We start from the raw sequence: 16,404 nt of genomic DNA, 5'->3' as shown, positions 1-16,404 counted from the left end.
CTCCATTTTTTCTGACTGTTTCTTTTTTAAGTGCTAGCTTCTTTGGCTAAGATAGAACCGAAAGCATAATTCAGATTTTTTTTCTTGTGTTATTTCAGAGGACATTTCTCTGCTATAAATGTCTATTTAATACAGTTTTCTAGCTCAAGTCATCTATTATGGTATTCACATAGTGTTTGAGACACCTTCTGAAATTACAAAGAGGTCAGAAATAGTACAGGGACTGCACTTTTTGCCAGAGAGGCTCTAGGGAGACTGGCTCATAGTGGCTTCTACATTTGGCTTGCTTGCTAACTGCTGAGTTGTTTTAATAGCCATCCTGTATAGATCTTTTTGCAGAAACTTAGACACAGACTTTTTAAAAAGTATACAGTTTATTTACCGAATTCAGCTACTCTAATTATCACATAGCATAGTAGAATGTTACATTGTATTAAAAAAGTTTCAGAATCAGTTTGGATGGAGAAATGCAGGACTACCCATTTGGTGTATTTTGCACCGTCTCAAGACAAACTTTTCTGGTAACCTGAGGTGTTGCTGTAGTATTAAGTAGAAACTTCATTTATCCACTGTGGAAAGAGAGACTGCAGATAGATAATCTACAGGTTTAAAATTAGCAAGGGTGTAAAAATCCACTATAAAAATCGTTTGCACACAAATCAACATACAAGTTAGTTCTGCACTCCTCAAAATGCTGAAGGAGGATTGAAATTTCCGTACCCCTGTGACTGACAGCCAGCTACTTTGCTGGTGCTTTTCTTATGCAATCTCCATCACTGACTATCTGTAAGAAAATCTTGTGATTCATTTACTGCTCCATTCCCACCAAAGTAGATACCTGGGTTCATAAAACTGTCTGCTAAGTAATAATTTCTGCTATATAAAACAAAACCACTACTGTGGTAAATCCATTGCAAAACAGGATCCTGGGAAGTACTAATGAATCTCCTGCCAAACTGCTTAAATCATGACTTTGTCACAAGCATCATATGTTTATAATCTTGTTATGATAGTGAAGCCTTATACAGCAGTTTCTCTATAATACTTTTGTAGCCAGTTTAAAGCCATGTGGTGCATGTATTTCCAGGTATACATTATTATGCTGTTGTTGTGGCTACACATGCACCCTCAGCACTCTCATGGTATTTTCTCACTGTACAACAGTATACTTGAAGTTAAATCATGTCATAATTTATTTGTACATGGTGACTACATATGATGCTCCTGATAGCCACATGTGAGAATTCCGTTTTAGCTTGTTATGTCTTCACATTCAGATTCTGAGAATTATATAAAAATGATGGATTGATCTCCAAATAAGCCAAAGATTGATATGCAGCTTTGGATCTCTGCTAATGTCATCATTTTTACTGTGCTTTTACAAAGCCCAAGTCTTTAACTATAATTCTAATAAGTAGGTATAGGAACACATGATTTTTATCTTCTGGTTACTTAGCAAAAAGCTTGCATTTGGAGATCATTTTATTAGAAGACCAATGATATATGTATTAAAAAGATTAGAGTTGAGGTTTTATCTGTATTTTGCCATTTATTAATTAAAGGCCATAATTTGCTTATGGTTTACCTTTTTAATACCATGTTATGATTGGATCACTGTAGTATTTAGAAGCTGCAAACAAAATCAAGGCTGCATTACCTTGAATTCTGAAAAACCACATAGTAAAAGGAAGCTTCTGCGTGGCAATTGAAATAAAAAATCCTCAGGGACCAGGGAGGGAAAGAAGGACCTTTCCTGACTGACTTAATTATTTTTCTGTGGCAGAGTGACTTGTTCAAGGTCATAGAAGAATTACATTTCTGTATTGGTGAGCAGGTGGGAAAAAAAACAGCGGATGTTTATTCTGCACTTTTATATGTAGGTTTTTTTACTTATTTCCTAAGGAAGTAAGTCTTCTGTGACCATGTTTGTGCCTTTCCCTCATTTTTTTTCCTCTCCACCCATAAGTTTTGTCCCAACTGATTAATAAAAACTAATTTGAAAGAGGAGTGAAAGTCTTAAATAGAATTGTCTTTCAATGAATTTTGTGGAAGCAGATGCCAGGAGGGAAGAAGAAATCATCTGAATGTTCTTGCTACAGTAAAGCTGCAGTTCAAGTTCACATTCACAAGACAGAACTACATATATTCCCAACAATGGGAAAACTTCTAGGATGTCAGATCAGTTCTCTTCCTATTTTGCTGTAAGGATCTGGAGCACAATGCACAGCTGTCCATGTAACATACACTAGTTTATTTGGCACCAATCTGGAGTGAAATAACAGGTGTTCCTGGTGCCGAAGTGAGGATACTTTTCTACAGCTTCAGGACTTGCACCCTACAAGCCAATGGAGACAAACCAATGGCTGGTTTGCTCAGGGATGGGGTTATTTCTTGGGGCAGATCATAGAGGCAGCACAGATGTAATCAAAGCTGAACTCACACTCTTTAAACAAAAGATGCTGCTCACAGGTAAGTCAGGCATATGTGTAGATGTGTCACTTAGGGACATGATTTAGTGATGGAATTAGGGTTAATGGTTGGACTCAATCTTAAAGGTCTTTTCCAACCTAAATGATCCTATGATTCTGATTGTGGAACCATTTGTTTAACGATAATGTTGTTCTTGAATACATATGGTAGGGAGGAGAAATTCCCTGGGGAGGGCTTTGGAAACCTTCCTCTTAAACTCTAAGTCACCGGATTGTTTCTTTTTAGGAAGGAATTGGTACATCTTGAATCTTTGATTTTATATTAATTTTCCTTCATATGGTCTGATTCTGTTAAGAACCTAGACAGTAGCTCTGCAGTGTGTCATGGTAAACAGCATGTAGGTCGGTGCCATGTGTTAAAGCTGGAAAGTTTCTTCACTTTTTTTTTGCTTGTTTAGAGGCAGCTTGTATTAAACACTTTCCCCCTCCCCTTTTTTCTCAGTTGTATGGTTAGGAATTGCTTTACTACTTGTATATCCTGTGGTAGTGTTTAATACTAGTTAGACCTTTGGCCATCCATACTTCCCTGAAATCTAATGTTGGTTTTCATTGCTGGGGATTTCCTGGGTGCTCACATGCCTTTCTTTCATATCTTGTCTCCAGATTCACATCTTGGGCAATCACACCAGTGTTATGGTATAAGCTGTGCAGTTTAACTTCTCTAATTATGAGACTATTTGGCCACTGTCAAGACATTTGCTCAACTATCTTGCAGTGAATTCAAACACAAGTGCCAAACATGGTTAACTATTAACTTCATGTCATTATCGTTCCATCTAAGGAATTCCATCTTGCTATTCCTGACCAGAGTTTTTCAGTATAGTGGGCAGAGTTTTCAACCTCAACATAAGCAGTTTATGTCTATTCTTTATTTTTCTTCCTCATTATGATCATGTCCTTATAATTAAAAACAACAAAACATACTCACTACCAGCTGAATTTTGTTAGACTAAGTAAAACTCTTCTCATATGATAGAATCTTAATTCTTCTATCTTTCTGGTAACCCTTTCCACACTTTTATTTTGTAGGAAGAATAATTTAAACTGGTAGATAGAACTGTACTTAATATTCCTGAATAGATCTTGCCAGGGCTTTGTATTACACCACAACTACACTTCCTGCTTCTGGAAATTCCACATGCAGTGTATCTAAGGTCGTGCATCTTATATCTGCTTCATGATGGTTGCTAACAACCCTGTTGTGGTTGCCTGGTTTTATTTGAGGGGTATTTTGGTGAGCTTTCTGCTTCTTTGATAATGTTACTGAAGTTTCTTGTAGCTAACGTTAACTTGACTGGAGGCACTCCGGCTAGGCCATACAGAATGAAAGCTATTAGGCTCACCTCCGGGTATTAAGGATGGGACCTGTATACTGCAGCTACTTTTTGGAAGAGGTGGAGCATGTTGACAGCATACATAAGGCGAAAAGTGTCCGTCCTTTGCCCTACACCTTTATCCATTTTAGCACTGTAAAGAGCCTAGTCTTAATGAAGCTGTGGGAAATTTACTTAAATCCATTCTAGACTGCAGCACCATACACCTTTCAATAGGCAGCAGTGCTTCAGCAACTCCTGTCCTTCCCCTCTGGCCACAGCTCCAACTCCTGAGCAGGCCTGAAATGTTGGTTTTTGAGTCCACATTAATTCCATGCTCTACTTCAGTATTGCCTCACAATGGTTTGAACTAGCAAAAAGTGAACGAGTGTCTGGGAAAAGATGCAGGACAGGAATGGGACCATGCAAAACTGATATCACCACTCTGAGACGTGTCTGTTGAACCATAAACTTCAGTCATCACCACCCCTAACGAGACTGCAGAGCTGTATGAAAGATGCTACATGTGGGATCTGTGAAGCTGCTTACATGAAACCAAGTCCTTCACCAGGAGTGTTTATGTTTGGCTTAAGAGGTGTGAGCTGAAGCAACAGGCTTATGCTGAAACTCCTAACCTAGATCAGGTATACTGAGCATAAAAATTTTCACAGTTATTTTCTATTCTTACCTCAATGGAGAAATAAGCAAAAATGACACTGTCCTAAACTAAAACCTTGTACGTTCCCTAGGCTATGTAGAGCGAGATGAAAACCTCAGTATTGTTTAAGAGTAGCAGGACCTGCGAGTTCAGAGTTGCTGTATCGTAGCCTGGAACACCAAAACGAGAAAAATCCCATTTGCAAACAGACGAAGCCTACTACAGATTAGGCGGTATTTGGACAACAAAATGGCTGTGGTTGTGGCTATAGGTGATCCACAGGAGCGCAGCTGGAAGTCGGGGAGCGGGGGAGCCCCAACCCAGCACTCCGGGTCCGATTCGCGGCCGCGCTGGGGCGCGGAGGGGCCGTGCCGCAGTTACCGAGAGCCCGTCCCAGGGACTTACTGCGGGGGCGCTGCGAGACGCGGAGCGCGCAGCCCCGAGGCGCGCACGGCCGGCGGCTGCGCCTTCCCGGCGGGGCTCCTCGGCCGCCGGCCCCGCTCCGCCGGGCCGGGCCGGGCCGGTGCCGGAGGGGCAGCGCGGGATCTGCGCGGGTCCGGCGCCCCTCGGGGCGGGCGCGGGCCCGGTGCCGGCGGCGCGGGGCGCAGGCGCGGGGGCGCGGGCATGCGCGCTGTGCGGCGGGGAGCCCGATCTGATAGGGAGCAGGGGCTGACACTACCCCCGTGTGGGCGGCGGAACGTCCCGAGGATGACGTGCGGCGTTCTCGAATCCCGTGTCTCGCTCGCTCGCTCGCCGCCGCCGCCGCCGAAGGAAACGGGAAAAGCAACAAGGAGGCAGGAGCAGGCGCGGCGCCATGGCGGCCCTGGAGCGGCCCGTGCCCAGTCCCGAGGCGTTCCTGGGCCAGCCCTGGGCCGCCTGGGTGCGGGAGGCCGCCCCCCCGCACACGCACGGCGCCGCCCCCCCCGCACAGTAAGGGCAGGGACCGGCCGCGGTCCGGCTCCGCGCGCCGCTCCCCCCGGAGCGGGGCCGGGGTCCGGCCGGGCCGCCCCCCCTCCCCTCCCCTCCCTCCTCCCGCCGGGGCCGGGAGGTGCCGCCCCCCGGGCGCTCAGCTGACGCTCGGCCGAGCCCCCGTGCCATGTGTGCGGGAGGCGCACGCCGCGCCGCGCCTGCCGTGCCGCTGCCCCCGCTGCGCTGGGCCGGCGCCGCGGTGGGGGAAGGGGGCGAGGGGGAGGATGCGCGGAGGGCCGGAGGATGCCGCGGGCGGGGAGGGGGGGGCGAGGGTGCTGCCGCGGGGGGCCCGGCGGTTCCGGTCCCTGGCAGATGCTCCGACCATTGTGCTTTTGCTGTTGCAAATAGAAACACTGCTCACCTCCTCACCTCTCCTCCTCCCCTCTCCAAACAATAAATGCACACCTCAGGGCCCTCGGCGCTTCCTGACTCTGCTTCTCTTCTGCAGGTGTAGATCTGGAAGAGACTGGAAAGGAGGGTGGAAAAAGCAGGGAGGTTATGAGGCTTAATAAAGAAGGTAAGTGGATAGTGCTGGCACACCTCTCTACCTGTCTGTCTCTTAGTGGTTGTGGATGACTGTGGTTTGGCCTTGACAGGGTGGTCTGAGAGCATATGGATCTCTCTGCCTTGAAGAACGTTTCAGGGCTGGATACACGCAAATGACTGTCACTGTGTCAACTTCTTTTGAAGTATGGGTATAGCAGGTGTATACATGCAACTGACAGACATGGTAGAAGATAAGACAGTTCTGAGTCAAAAGACAACTACACATCAGTGGCCATATTGGATTTTTTTGTGGACCCTGTCCCTTGGTGCAACGTTCCAGTTGCTCCAGTGTGAAGTAAGCATATCAACCTTAAACATTATATTATTATTAGCAACTTAGTGGAAACATTTTCACTTGCAGTGAGAAAGGGTTCGTTACAGTCTTTGAGTTCATTCACTTTAGCTCAAATCGCATTTTATTCGTCGTTCTCACTGCTGAGTGTGACCTATAGTCAACTGAGCAGCTAGCATCAAATATTATCTTAGGTTACACTAACCCATGCATATTATGCAAAAACAAATAAAATGAGTCGTTTGGGTCATAAGTTCTTCTAGTACCATCAGTGTGAACAGGCAAATTCCAGGTTAGTGGCATTTGCTAATACGCCAGGCCTGACACAGTTCTGTCACCTGCAAGAGGAGAAACTTTAGTGGTGAGCGTAGGCAAATCAAATTTACACATTTTGTTTGTGATGTGTGTCATTAACATCATGCTGAGGTAACACCTAATGCAACTAGTGAAATGGTTCAGGACGTTTTTTCAAGTAGCTTTGTGTTTGTTTCTGTTTTGTTAGGAAAGCACTTTATGTACACAACCTCTCTGTCTTGAGAGATGCTTCTTGGGAAGTCAGTTCGTGATGAACGATCCTATCATAGTGAAACTTTGGTGTGACTTACTTGTGCTGAGAGAAATCCTGCTATTACCTGTAATGTCATAATGTATCTTCTGAAATGATGTTAAGTTTCTCATTATATTATAGTTGTCATTGCACGTGCGTTCGATTTTGAGCATCTTGGCAGCTCAGAGGAATCTTATGTTTTCTAAACAAGCTCTTGATGAAAGAATTAATTAATCAGTAATGTAGATTTGTATGATAAACTATAAAATTGCATGGAGTACACATTAGAGTTATTTAAAATACCATAAAACTTCCTTTTTGAAAGACCTTTACAGAGATGCCAAGCTCGATTGTGCTCCTATCTTGATTCTTATGTGCCTGAACCTCTCTATTTTGTCAGCCCAAAGATAAGTTAGCAGCAGAACTGGGATTTTCATGTAGTTTATTTATAGGTAAAAGGTTCAAGGCTCTGTACATCTGTCAGTAATGTTGATTCAAAAATAATTGAACAAAAATTTTGCTACTTCAGCTGTGCCTTCATAAAGAGCTTAATTTGTTGAGATAAAATGTTTTATGCACAGAAGTCCTTGAACACAAATTCTTATTATAAGCTTGAGACATAAAGATTGAAGCATGTCTCTACTCCTTAGTCATACATAATATGCAAATTTTTTCCTAGAACGATTGAGTTTAAATTATCAGTTCTAATCTCGTTTGGTTTTTTGGGGGGTCAGAGACTCCATCAAAGGAGCTCTATTTAAACTCACTATCCAGAAAAATTACTTCCAAACAAAGTGTAATGTCGTTGCTGACATTATGATCATGACAGGTGTGAAGCACTTACTGGCTTTTATAGTACTTATGTCATAATACTGTGTAAAAAAACCCCAAAATTGACTGTTATATTTAGAAAATAAAAAGCCTTCAGGGATGTTATTGCTTCCAAGTAGTAACTTGTATTAGATCACTTAGAAAGAACTTCCATGAAGTTTGAATAAATTAGTATGTGTTGAAGTATTTCTACTATATTCACTTAGGCAGTCTGTTAAGACAGGTGTTTTCATCACACCCATCTGTGTGTCTAAACACCCACTGTAAATCTTCCTTGGATCTCACGATCTTTATTAATAAAGGTGGGGAAAAATATGAAGAGTTAGATTGGTCTGCAGAAACATTTCTCATGTATTTGCAGAAATGCTTGTACTTTTACTCTGACCTTGCTCACATGTTGTGTGACATGTTGAATTTTTTTACCTGCTTTGTTCATAGGTAAGGGTTGTGGTTATGATAGGTCTGAATACAAAACACAACTCCTTTTTTTTACAATCTTACCAACTTGAGCAGACCTTTTTTATGGCATCTGTGGTGCCAGGAGATTGCAAGTGGTGTCTTAGAAAAATCAAATGTTACTTGTAACTTATTTGTATCAAGTAACTGGGGGCAACAGACGGTCAGGATTTTAAGTATCAAAAATTACTTACCTGTTTGATAAAGATAGTGTAAAACCTGGTCTCTCTGCACTTACTTCTTGACATATTTGTCTGCATTTCATCATCTTTAGTTGATATGACAGGTTTATATGGCCATTCCTTTGTAAGCAGTTAAGCAAGAAGGCTTTTTAGAGGAGTGAAACTGTGTGCAGAGCATGGTGGGAGCTAAGAAATGTGAAGACGTTGGTCTCCAGACCATGACAAGGTGTTTCACTTTGGTTTTGTAGAAAAACAATGGTGTTAGGTGGCAAAAAGTGCATCAAGTTAGCTTGATACCTGCTTTGCTGCCTCCTTTCTGGTTGTGTACCATGCATGTTTAGAGCGGTGAGCTGCTCTTCCTCCTCACTTTGGCCTAGAAGGGGATGTGGGAGGCAGCATTTCCTGGAGATGGGGGGTAGGAACACTCCCTGCCTAATCCCTGCCTGCCCAAGGGGTTGATATTTGCATCCCTGGGCAGAGGGGTCACAGTCTGACTGCACTGTTCATTTCTGTAACGCAAAAGATGCACCGAGGCCATGTGCCCCCTGTGCCCCATCTTAAGGGTAAAAATAAAGACACAGAAGTAGTGCTCACTGCTTTCCTTTATTCTGCAGTGTATATGTAGGCAGCATAGAGGGAGAGAAATTTCCTGAATGTTTGTTCAGTTTTCTAGACAGAATTGCTTTTTGCATGCTGATACTTAGAGTAAGTTTTCCTATAGCAAGTGCAGTCTGTCCATGGTTGACTTTTACTGGTATGTGGGTTTGTAGAGAGGGGGTTACAAGGTTCCAAGTGTTCACAGAAAATGAGAAATTTTATACATAAATGTTTGTGCCAGAAAAAAGAAACTTATCTGCTTATCTAATCAGGAAACAGAAACAGTATTGTGTAACTTATCTGACAAATCACTACCAAGCAACTGGCTTAGCTAAAAGAGGGGTTATCAGAATTAGAGCAGCATTTAGAATTTATGTTGAATTTTAAAAGGTTGAATGGCATATTTGAAGAATTGAAGATTTTCTTGCAGATAGCAGGCATAGTAAAAGAAGTCTTTGAGAAATTGTGTTCTGTAAAACATCACAGTAACTGTGTGCCTGAGGCAGGTACAGTGTTCAGTTATTATCAGCCATAACCTGTAAATGATTATAGATTAATTTTGGAGGCACGTGTTCTACTTTATACAATATTTGAGAAAGTAATGGAAGAATGGGATTTTTTTGGTTTTGCATACAGAACTTGTATTAATAATTGTTTTAGTAATTTGCAAGTATTGAGTGCTGTGAGTGTTTGTAGGTAGACACAGGCTGTAAAGGACTAAAAGATATCCTGTGTATCTTCGTGAATTACAGCAGAGTTAAATATGACCTATGGGATTTAGGTCTGTGTCTGGGTACTTGGTGTCATAGTCAACTTCAGTTTCCCAGTTCAGTGGGTTTGTATTATTGAAGTTTCAATCTGATGATGTATGTGTTTTGTCATAGAGAATCTTTTCACTAACCATACTGATTTGTTATTGTTTGATGTTAAGAATGTTATGTAAAAAATTCTAATTGTTTTTCTGATTTTGTGTTAAAAGCAGAGATTTTTTTATCTTTATTGTTCTGCCTCAAACTTGACCATTTTACTTTATGATTACACATGCAAACTGGAGTTTTAATTCTATTGGATAATTGTTTACAATGTATTTTTTTCCTATTTTGACTTCCCACACAAATATCTGATGGAAAGTTTTTTGATAAGTCCTTTGGCAATGTAAGAACAAAATTAAAGGGAGACTGATTAGTTTTGCTTTCAGTGTATTTTTAATTCTTCAGAAAAATATCTTGATGATTTTATTATTCTTCTTGGAAAAATAAGAAGTTAAGGAGGTTAGGTGGTGGTAGGAAACACTTCTATGGGGGTAAAAAGGATGTGACATACAGCGTTCTATTTTATGAAAAGCAAGAGGAAGAGAACTAAAATTATTTATGGGGAGATTGTGAAAGAAGAGAAGACAAAACCAGATGGTTAATGTAAGCATAGAGGTTGGAGTTGACTTTTATTTCATTTTTTTTGTTGTTGTTGTTTACTAGTGGTTTGCCCATGGTGCTATTTGTCTCCTTTAAAAACATACTAAACAAAAAAGAATAAAAACGTTCTTGTTTTTCTTACCTCCTTCCTCTTCCACCTTTTTGTGGTAGTAGGGAATGTTAGAAAGGGCTGCGAGGGAAAGACAATTATAACAAGGTTTTAAACACATACTCCGAAAGAAAGAAGTGAGGTTATTGAATTTAGACCACCATAGTTGGGGATTTGGGGTTGGTTTTGGTCTTGGTTTTGCAGTGGGCAAAAGAGAGGGTTGAATGTTGTCTAATTTTCTGTCTCTTCTCTGTAAGCCAATACAGTCTTCCAGAGATATTGATTCTTAAAGAGATGTAATATTCTGTGGTGCTCGATGAGTGAAAGAACTGAGGATTGGCAGGGCAGAATGTGGCTGTTTTCAAGAGAAACTTTTTCTTACCATTCTTATCTTTATGCTGGGAATAAGAACAGTAAGCAGAGGTCCCCATGGGGTCTTTGTTTAGGATAAGAAATGACAGTGGGATTGAATTCTGGTGTGCATTCTGGTGTGTAAGTGACTTCTCAGTTCTGTATATGATATCTGGCTCTGATTTTTTTTTTTCATATGGACAGCTTCTGCAGGGGGGTGGCATGTCTCCTGGTTATGGCTGTCACCTCATTTAATGTGTTTCAAGGAATGATGACAAAGGAAGAATGAAACATTTTGTATGTTAGCGCCCAGAAAACTTAGTCAGGATTGTAGTTTATCTTCATAGTTACAGAGTTATTTTCTGAAACCTGTCCTTTAGTTCTTCATCCCACACACTGGATAAAAGGAGTGGAGTAAGGCTCTCTGATCAGACATTCTGTGTTTTAAGTCAAGATTTTGATGGTTTTGAACGTGTATCTAAAACTGTTCTGCTGTAAATGACTTCATTAAAAAATCTGGTTTTGTTAGGTGCCACATATCTTGATGAAGTTCAGTATTTGTGCAACAGTTGTTCTGAAGAGGTTAGATCTCCTGTAGTTTAAGGTACCTTTTTTGATTGTGTGTGGGGAAACCATGTGTGATTCCCTGTCAACTGCCAGCAGTGTCTCTAAGGATCTGTCTCTGACATTCCTTCTACGTGTTGTAATTTATAACCAGACTTGAGGAAGAGGGAAATTTATGTGTTTACTAGAGGGTACCCCAAGCCCTGCTGTCACTACAGAAGGTAAAAGACTTTGTCTACCTAATTTTGATTGAGGTATAAAAACGTGTGTGTTTTCTTCTTGATCTGCCTCTGTATGTAGTTAATAGTTTATTGATGGAATATAGATTTCAGTGTATAAAAAAAAGACTACACAAGAGCTGAACCATTTCCACTGTGAAATGGAGTAATTTCTTTGAAATAGGCCTTTTTTTCTAGTTAATTAAAAATTAGGACATTATCAGGTTTTGCTTTACCTTTGGGGCAAAAAAATACTAGCCATTTAAGCAAGGCTGATGTGTATGAATGAGATTAAAGCACTGGAAAATCCTATAGAAAACATTTCAAATTACATTTTATTTAAGCTGTGAATCACAGGAGTCCTGTAGGCAGAAAGCATAAGTTTCTGATAGTCAAAGTGAAAGTTTCTGGTAGTCACTGCATGCATTACTAAGATCACCTTCAGTAAAAATAGTATTGGTCCTATGAGTGTTTCTTAAAGAGTTAACTCCAATATAAGTTTACATGAATGCCATGATTATTTATTATTAAGAGTGATTTTGGAGTAACTAGCAAGAAAAATTTTTGCTTTATATGGGCATAGATTAAGTTACTGGATCCTTCTGTCTTCCAAGTTCAACTCAATGCAGAAGTTCTTCAGCTTGTCTTTGAAAAAGCTGGTTCAGGAGTTAATGGTGCAGGATGCCAGGTGAAACTGGTGTCTTTAGGTAATTAATATGCAAAAAAACCCCTTGGTAAGTGCTGTCAGTAACTGCAAACAGTAAGGGTGTTTGACAGAGGTCTGTTAGCAAGTCTATAGCAAGAAATCTTTGATGGTTCTTTTGCTGGATGAGAAGGGTAGATGCTGTGAGAGCAAAATGGCCCAGTTTTTTATCACAGTGCTATGCAGCTGACTAAGCTGACTCAAATTGAAGAACGAATGCAGCACAGTTACTTGCAACTGATACGGAACAGAGGAAAACCAACTATTGCATGCATAATTTCTCTTTTTCTTTTCTGTGTCCCTTTCTACGGTTGATTTTAAAGGACTAGTTTTGTCATAACTTTTTGTATGGCTTATTAAAAGTTATGCCTGAAAGCCACTGATGTTGCTGGAGAAGTGAGCTTTCTGATTTCTCTTGGTCTTGTACTCATAGAAATGTCTTCCTTATTTCTGAAATGTTTTGCTTATTATTCAGCAATTTCCTTTCATATTTTACTAAGCTCTGTTAATAATACAATGCTTAAGCCCAACACATATTCCTATCTGTCTGTTTTCTTGGCAGTAATTAGAATTTACAATTATTTGGTCTTCCAGCTTTTTGGTTTCTGCATTCATGTATTTACGAAGTGTGTGCTGTTTGGCAAAAGAGAAGGGGAGTTTTCCGAGATCAGAAAGAGCATCAGCCAGAAGTAGCAACGAACTTGGCAACAGAAGTTCTAGGTTCTACACAATTCCGGTATCTGTCTAGTGCAGTTTCACTTAGTCCGTGGGCCCCTCCTGAATCATCTGTGAAACGGAAGCTGTTGTATTGTGACAGAGCTGTGCGTGGTACACAGGGGTAAGGCTGGCTTCCCTTTCCGTTCCCTGGGAGCAGGTGTTCAGCAGAAGAGACAGAAGGGTGACTGATGAAGTAGCATCAAGACATAAGAATGACTGGCAAAGGGCAAGAGTTCATACGGTTTGGTTCTGTGTGATCTTCTATCTTCTCTATGTTCTTTATTTTGTTTATATTTTTTTCTCTTATACAGTGTTTTATGTTTTCTGTCCAGTCATTCTTTCTCTTCCTTTTCTTCCTGCAGGGGGCTATACATACAGGGCAGGCAGAGTCTGGGAATTTGAAATTATATTTGGATTAAACACTGCTAATGTCATATAAATAGTAGTTGTTGAGAAGTTTGCTGGATCAAAATTCTCTTCTCTAGCAAGACAAAAGAGGATGGGACTGGACCTTTCCAGTGACAGAATAAGGTGTTTGAGCTTGTCATCATTTTGAGCTGAAATGGTCAGAATGGAAGCTAAGATTTAAAGAAATGTAAATCATTATGTGTGTTCATTTTTTAATCTCTGATAGGTATCCTGTCCTCAGGTGGCCACTTGTGATTGTCTAGATGAGATAGATTATCAGGTGATAGCATATTCCGTTGTTTTTTAAGCTGCTCTTAGTTATGTCATACTGAGACAGGATGATACGATGACTTAAACCTGGAAAGTTTGTTGGACCCATGCCACCACAAGAAACACTGACAGAACCAAAACCTTGTTTGTTTGGGTCTGATAATGGAGATAGAGGATAATGCTCTGGAAGAATATAAGTAATTGGTCTCTTACTGCAGTGACTAGGGAGGCAGTATTATTATTTGCATGATCCTAATGCCTAGCAGCCCCATCAGACACTAGATGCTACTGTGCAGGGTACCAGCACAGGGAGGAAGGGTGTGTGCTTGTGTGTGTTGTGAAATTGTGCTGCAGAGAACTAATTTTTTAGTGTATGACAAAGCAGGAGTTTTAATATTGACGAACAAAAGGACTTAATTGCTCAATGTGATAGATAGTTGACTTTAGGCTAAACTGAAGTGGCTTTCTTAGAACTGTAGCAAGGAAAGCTTTAAGGTGATATTTGGAGGGCAGTGAAGTTATTTTGCAAGAGCTTGGAAGGTGTCCTTACTCAGGTGTAGAAATTTGCCTGAATGAAGATACAGACTGGTTGTTGAAAGCTTCGTAAATGGATACTGACATCATGAGCCAACTAGAAATGTGAGCAAATGGTGTGACAGCAAGTAGGATGTGGAGAGTATACTGTACACATGACAGAGGAACCTGGAAAGCAAAGATGAGTTGTTCCCAATATTTAAATTTGGACTGGAGGATTGTGCATAGAAGGATGCAGAGAGTAAAGCAGTATTAGAATATAGAATAAGGAACTTTTGGAACAGTGTGAACAAGCAGGATAATGTTTGTCAGCATGAAAAAGAAGAAAATATAACTAATGTGAGGTGAAGGCCCAGACAAATCCTTAGCTTTTGAAGATGTTTAGAGCAGACTTTGTCCCAGGGATGCAAGACAGGAAAAGTCATTTAGATATAGATGTAACCTGAATGAATGGATCAAGAGAGAAGTTACTGGCAAAGGTGACATAGTAGTTTATCATAGTATTTTATATCTGAATGATGGACAAGTTGATTATGCTGTCCAGGGTGATCAAGAGAGGAGGTGGAGAAGAGAGGGTAGGAGTGGTGAGATCTAAATTCTGTTCTATCTGTATCGAGCTGAAGCTAACAGCTACTCAGTGGCAAGAAGTGTCAGAAAGATAGAATGCAATTTTTTGTTTAGACATAAATCCACTGTATTTGAGACCTATTCTCAGGAACAGAATGTAAAATTCTCAGACATGAGAGTAGGAGCAAAAGATACAGCTCAATGGAGACCTGCTAAAAGACAAAGGAGGAATAAGGAGCCTGCCAGTGCTCTGTGAAGGGATTGGTACAGGAAGGATGGGCGGTAGGAGAGGGTACAGCCATGGAAGTCAGAAACAGAGAGTGAATGTTTCAAAAGGAGAAAGGCATTTAATTTTTATGAAGAATGCACAAGGGTTATGGGTGGTAGAAATAATTAATTTGTGATGTTGCAATAGTAAAAGGTTTTTAGACATTTTAGTGAGAATAGTTTCACTGTAGTGCAAGGGATAGATGAAGGAAACTCAGGCTGAAGTTAGAGACAAAAGTGTAATTTGTTATCAAGCAGAGCATAATAATGTTAAAGGTGAAAGAAAGAAAGAGTAGTGTAGTTAGAGAATGAAGAGGTCAGAAGTAGATTTCCAAACACAGAAAAGACTACCTGTCCTGCTGTTCTGTCAGAGCAGAAGAAAGGAGATGGGAGGTATGGGCTGATGTGAGTGAGGCAAGTGGAGAGTGGGACAGATGTGTTTTATATCTATTGTACAAGGAAGAAGGGAGAGCTGTAAGGGAGAGAAAGAGAGTGGGAAGAGAGAATGTGAAATGGTTATTATGTTTTCCCTCTTTCTCTTGGAATAAATATTTGCATTCTATTGCAGAGAAAGAAATAGATACAAAAGAGAAGGTCTGAGGAGTGAGTCAAAAGTAGGAAGAAAAAAGGCTGAAATTGCAGGTGTGGGTTCAGCTCAACTGGAGGAATGGCACAGATTAGTAAGCAGCAGGAGAGAGAGAGAGAGAGAAAATGTACGATAACCTCATTTTCAGACCGGTTCTCTTTTCCGCTGCAAATTCTAGGACAGGCAGAATACAGTGAAGAAAATGGATGTTTAAGACGAGCATGAGTTCAGGATTGGTGGAGTTGGACCTAGTACTGGCAAGCAGAAGCAAAAACCATCACAAAAAAAAAAAGCCCTTCAAGGAGAGGGAAGAGTGTCTGGTCATATCTATAAGATCGCATGATTGACATGAAAGTAGTAGTTCTGTTCCTTGCAGTGCATCATAAGTAGATAATATGTCTACATGGTCTGTCACATACTGATACTGACTTGTACTTCCTGCTTCCAGAGCTGAGACAAGGCCATGGAATTGCATTGTCGTGGACTGGGCCCGGGTAATGTCGTATGCTCAGGGTGTATCGTGAGAGCTTGGGCGCGGTGCTGCAGTAACCATGGTTGTATGGCTTTTGCTTGTCTTGCAGGGCAAAGCAGCTTGTTCCTGTCTACACGCTACAGGCAGGCATGCTTTATGATACAGCATTTTTTTTTTCTCTGAGAAAGCAGGACATAATAATTTAGAGGGGTTACATGGAATGGCTGTCATTCATGTCATTCAGTGTTTAAGAAGTTAATCTCACGTTTTCACATCTTTTTAGTAGATCTAAACAACTGTTTAAAGAAGAGGAGAATACTGTGGGAGAGATTTGTTCCCTCATGCA

At 40.9% G+C, this 16,404-nt stretch overlaps 1 protein-coding gene across 5 annotated transcripts in view; it reads left to right on the top strand.

Annotated features, from left to right (window-relative positions):
• Positions 1 to 5,112: 5,112 nt before the first annotated feature.
• Positions 5,113 to 16,404, top strand: part of ATXN7L1 (ataxin 7 like 1) — a 113,193-nt gene continuing 101,901 nt past the window's right edge. For 2 of the 5 annotated variants that reach the window (XR_005604485.1, XM_039570983.1), the window contains exons 1-2: positions 5,113 to 5,390; positions 5,878 to 5,946. Coding sequence is in view for 4 of the 5 variants with exons in the window: in XM_039570983.1 (XP_039426917.1) it covers positions 5,928 to 5,946 (19 nt within the window). In the remaining variant the exon portion in view is untranslated. Of the gene's footprint in view, positions 5,391 to 5,877; positions 5,947 to 16,404 lie in introns of those variants that run through there. The other 3 variants (XM_039570982.1, XM_039570984.1, XM_010395632.3) reach the window with 3 other exon arrangements.

Source organism: Corvus cornix, chromosome 1A, assembly GCF_000738735.6.
Source record: "Corvus cornix cornix isolate S_Up_H32 chromosome 1A, ASM73873v5, whole genome shotgun sequence".
In the NCBI taxonomy this organism is placed as follows: domain Eukaryota; kingdom Metazoa; phylum Chordata; class Aves; order Passeriformes; family Corvidae; genus Corvus; species Corvus cornix.
This window is presented reverse-complemented; position numbering and strand designations above follow the sequence as displayed.